Source organism: Chenopodium album, chromosome 15 (assembly GCF_948465745.1).
Source record: "Chenopodium album chromosome 15, dcCheAlbu1.1, whole genome shotgun sequence".
In the NCBI taxonomy this organism is placed as follows: Eukaryota; Viridiplantae; Streptophyta; class Magnoliopsida; order Caryophyllales; family Amaranthaceae; genus Chenopodium; species Chenopodium album.
Window position 1 is genome coordinate 23721165 of NC_137848.1, and position 5107 is coordinate 23726271.

A 5107-nucleotide genomic window follows, 5' to 3' on the forward strand; every position below is an offset into this window, starting at 1 on the left:
AAACTCAGTACATTAAGATTAGAGCACTCCATTATTCATTCTGTAAACCATTTCATCAACGAAGTTTTATGCAAGTTTAATTAAATACCTTGTATATTTCTTCCAAAAAAAAAAAAAACAAGGCACTTCAAGCCTCATAGGAGATTTAATGAAACAAGGTTTTAGAGATGGCAACTATCAACATTTTCTACAGAAACAAGGAATACCCACTGCAAACTCAGTTGACTAGAAGCAAAAGACGCATGAAACAAAGTTAAAATGTAGTACTCTATACAAAAAGCAATGTCGTAAGAATCTACAAGGATAGCAATTCTAAAGCTCCGGACCTAAAAATGTCCATGATCTGTTTTTACACTGATTCATTGATCTATCAGTAAGTGGCAGATTAACACTAGTCATAGTTGCAAAAATATACTTCATAGATTCTATTAGTGAAGAGTAACCTTCACTAGGAATGGTCTGATAAATCTAATGAGTTGCAAATTACAACCCGCAAGTGTAATAAGGAATGTGATAGCCTAGCTGTCTGCTCCCTCAAGAAGAGCCAGCAGTGCAAGGAAGAGGTTGACAATGTCAAGATAAAGGGTAACTGCTGCAGGAATGTACTCATCGTAGCTGTAACGTTTGATCAAGTTGTCTGTGTCGTATACAATGTATGCAGAGAACAATATCGCAGCTATGCACCCATAGATCATCAGAGAGAGCTTTCCCAGGGGAATGAAAATCTGTACATCAGGAAAAGGATGCTAAAGTGAGACTTTGTTGATTTTAAAACAGAGTTTCAAGAAAAGATCAATATTCATATATCCTGCATACCTGGATTAGCATAAAAACCATCAGCACCATCATGCCAGCAAACAGGAAAGGGCCTAGAAAGCTGAAGTCTTTGCCCCTTTTCGCTGCCCAGAATGTGTATAGGGTAAGGCTTACTACCACTATGCATGTTAAAATCAAAGCCTCCAGAACAATTTTCCCTGTCCGAAAAAGAGATAATAAGATTTAAGCAAACTCAAAAGCTTTGCCACCTTAGTTAACTACAATGCCTCCACTAGAAGAGTAATACGAAATTATCCAGGACTTTTTGTCATTGATCATAAAAAGCATTTGGTCTGACCCAGTTTTAATGGGGAAATGACCATATAGACAAATGGCCCATAGCACCTTAACCATGCACAACAGCAAATTGTAGAAATCAATGCTGAACAAGACATCTATATATGGGTGTCCATAAAAATGAAGAGATGAAATAGATACAGCAAAATTCATAAAAAAGATTTTAGTTCATCAAAAACCGCCCCTGTAGGAATCTGTTGAAAACTTGAAACGAGTCGTAAAAGTCACAACCAGGATGAACTAAAAAAATGACTGCCACTTCTCATTGTCAATTTGGTTTAGTCAAGTACATAGAACAACATGATGAACCACCAAAGGCTCGACTACCCAAAAGGCGAAAGCCAGTGTAATGCAAATATACTGACTATCATTCATAGATATTAGACAAATACTTATATGAGCTATGGTCTATTTAATCCGTTGGATCAAAATAATGTATGAAGAATCCACCAATCCATGACACAATGCTTTGTTGCCCAAATAACTTATTAATAGATAATCCAATAACATGATTCCTTCCCTTCTGTTGCAATACAATTTTAACACATTTAAGAGCACTAATAATTTCTACATAAATATAAGTTGCAATATTTGCCATTTCACATTCGCCAGTTCGCCACACCAAACACCCGGCCTTTACAAATTTACAACATACAACCGGACACGAAATATCAAAACGTTTATCCTATGTTAATTAAGCTTATAAAATATGGGGTATCACACCATTTAACAAAAAGAATCATCCAAAATTTATGAAAAAAAATATCAAAATGTTTCTCCTATGTTAATTAAGCTTATAAAGTATGGGGTATCACACCATTTAACAAAAAGAATCATCCAAAATTTATCAAAAAAATATCAGCATAACAAAAAATTTAATGATTAGCTTATAAATTTATAATAATGCAATGTTTAATGTTACCTTTAACAAAAGCGCAACTCATTCCAACGCCAAAAGCAATTGCAACAGTAAACAATCCAAGAAGGATGAAATTAATAGGATGACGCTTCATATACGCGTACAAAGGACACATGACTGCAAAACACACAAATATACAAACATCAATACAACAAAAATTCATAAAATCAAACAAAAGAACAATAAATTAAACCACCGAAAAAATTCCAAATTAGAAATCAAAATCAAAAACATACTTATAAGAGGAGAAATGAGGATAACAATGTAAATGCCGAGACCAGCACGAGTAGACACCAAATAACGCGGAATTGGTGGAACAAAGACGACGACGGCGGCGACAGCGGCGGTGAGAAGCATTTGCATGGCGATGATTACGTACACTTTTCGGATGAAAGCCCATCGGAATTGTACATCTTCCACCATGTTTGGGTAGAGTTGCCCTGCTTCAATGTCGCCTCTCCCTTTTCCTAGAACCGCCATTTTTGGATATCTTAAGAAGATGATCACAGAAATGGGTTTTTGATTTTGATTTTTTTGTGGGAATTTGAAGAGATATTGAGGAGAATTTCGAGAATGATTCTTGAGTTTTTGGGGTTCTTGAAAAATCTTGGAAGAGATTTGGGGTGCAATTGGATGATGAGATCTGGGGGAATTTGTTTTGGGGGTAGTTTTTTGGGATTGTAATGTGTGATTTGTGGAGATTTTTTATTAACAGCAAAGCATTGTTATTTTGGGATGTGAATGAATTTTACGCGGAATGTTTAATTTTACGTGTGCTTGTTGTCATAAATGTGTACTTCAATTCATGGTTATTGAATCATCAAGTAATCAATCATCTATCATATTATTAAGAATCAAATCTTATAGTAAAAATTATAAAGACTACTTCCTTCATTTCTTTATGATGCAACACACACTTTATCACGCTTGTTTAGGGTAAAAATACCCCATGTACGTGGACCAATCTCGTAGCGACACGTGGCCTAATCAAAAGGCGACACGTGTCACTATGGGAAGATGACGCGTGTCCAAGGCATAAAAAGCCCTTGAAATCAGCATTAAAAAGGCCTTATTACATCATGGCCCAAATCCCGAGAGATCTTCATGAAAGCCGCAAAACGGCGCCCCCATACTACACGTGGCATCACCTGATTACGCAGCCAATCACATCACGGGATTTTAGGGTACAAACCCTAAAGAGGCACAAACTCCCACCTCTATAAATACTCCAATCATTTATGATGGGAGAGGTGGATTACGACATAAAAAGAGCATAAAATAGCTCCAACTTCTCTCTACTTTCTCTCTCTAGCCTTTCCGTTTTAGATCTCTAACTTGATCGTCGGAGGCGAATATTCCGGTAAAGGAATATTCGTTCATTTTGCAGGTGTCAGAGTGTCGTTGCCTGAAGAGCGTGACCAGTATCCGAGGAAATCCAAAAAATACCCGAAACAACGGTATTTAAGAAAAGTGGACCATACATGATATAATACATTTAAAATGAGGTTAAGAAGTTGGTAAAGCAACTCCAATGACAAGCTAATTGTCAATTTAGCTTACCATGCCACATAAGCTTTTAAATTAATTGTCATTTTAACTCCAATGGTTAGTTAATAGCTTACTATTTAAATTGACCACACCTCCTTAATTTTCATTGATAAATTTCATTTTATTTATTATAATTTGTTTTATTTTAGCATGTTCTTCTCCAAGCAAATTGCATTTTCTAGCTCCAACGGTTAAGCTACTAGCCAGGGATTATTTAATATTGCAAGCAATGCCCTAGCTACAACCATTGGTGTTGCTCATAGGAATATAAATAAGTGGGCCCATGTGCTTTTAAATAAAGGTAATAGAACAGTTTCCACCATAAAAAACCTTCCATTTATTGTGTGTTGCAACTATTGTGATATTTCCATTTTAGAAAAGTGTTGCAACTATAAAAAAACGGAGGAAGTAGCTATTAGTATAATATACAATGAGACAGATCCAACATACCATTTATTTTGAGATGTAGGGAGTATATTATTTCTCATAGAATAAGAGTAGTTTATGGTAAAGCATTTTAAAGTTTGACTCATATTTCTACAATAATTGGGCAAAACTTTAGGACAAAAGAAGTATGTAGTACTTTGTAAATTATTTTTATCTCTTTATGTTTCAAGATAAATGCCTTGACTTTTGCATTATTTAAATACACTACAATTACATTTGTTTATGATTTATATATAGGATTTAATAAATTATCTAGTATTTGTTAGAATTGTTTCAATGTATAGTTTTTGAAATATACATTTTATAATTTACATTTCTTTCGCTCCACTATAATAGACACGGTCAAACATAGCACACAAGTCAATTCATGAATTTGGAAATTAAAATTAAAATACATATTTAAATATTGATTAAAAAAACAATAGCATGGCTTGTGAACAATTAATTAGCCACACCATGTGGCCACTTGTAAAAGAACAAAGTAAACTATATAACCAATGACAGATCTAGGGGTCGGGATTAGAAGGTTTAACCTCTCGCGCAAAACTAATAACTATGTCCCAATATTTTTTTACAAGTAAAAAAAGATTACTTAAGCTCAATAACTAATAAATCAAAATAAATTACCAGGGGCAAAGCCTCGAATGGCCCAGATGGTAGGTCCCCTTTGTCTATAACACTGGCCGATTAAACCCTATAACATTGACCGAGTAACCCCTATGACACTAACTAAGTAACCCCTATAACCGTGACAAACTAACACTGACAAACTAACCGTGTAACCCCTATAACATTGACGAAGTAACCCCTATGATGGCTGGCCACAAAGTTTACGTGTCCAGCCACACAAAAGAATTAGTGTTTCACAAAATATTTACTTTTCTTTTTACATTTTACAAGTTATTACTTTCTAGAGAATTTTTAGCTGTTAAAAATCTATTTTCACATTTGATATACTTTACAGATTATTACTTTCTCGAGAGTTTTTAGCTGTTAAAAAATCTATTTTCACATTTGATAATGCATAACTTCAATTTTTAATTCTTTAAATATACATTTTAAAAAATATAAATATTTAAA

The 5107-nt window shown here is 34.3% G+C and overlaps 1 protein-coding gene across 1 annotated transcript; it reads right to left on the reverse strand.

The window, feature by feature from the left end:
• Positions 1-497: 497 nt before the first annotated feature.
• On the reverse strand, positions 498-2512 carry LOC145582094 (protein LIFEGUARD 4-like). Its single transcript, XM_081639118.1, has 4 exons — positions 2269-2512; positions 2036-2149; positions 817-974; positions 498-725 (listed from the first exon to the last, which is right to left on the reverse strand). Exons 1-4 carry the CDS (start codon positions 2510-2512, stop codon positions 519-521), a joined length of 723 nt encoding a protein of 240 aa, XP_081495244.1. The 3' UTR covers positions 498-518.
• Between the last annotated feature and the right edge of the window lie 2595 nt (positions 2513-5107).

Excerpts from the sequence above, each read along its gene's own strand:
- LOC145582094 (XM_081639118.1), bottom strand. The coding sequence starts at position 2,512 with ATGGCGGTTCTAGGAAAAGGGAGAGGCGACATTGAAGCAGGGCAACTC. Across the intron at positions 975-2,035 it reads GAGTTGCGCTTTTGTTAAAG|GGAAAATTGTTCTGGAGGCT; the intron begins GTAACATTAAAC and ends TTTTTCGGACAG. Across the intron at positions 726-816 it reads TGGTTTTTATGCTAATCCAG|ATTTTCATTCCCCTGGGAAA; the intron begins GTATGCAGGATA and ends CCTGATGTACAG.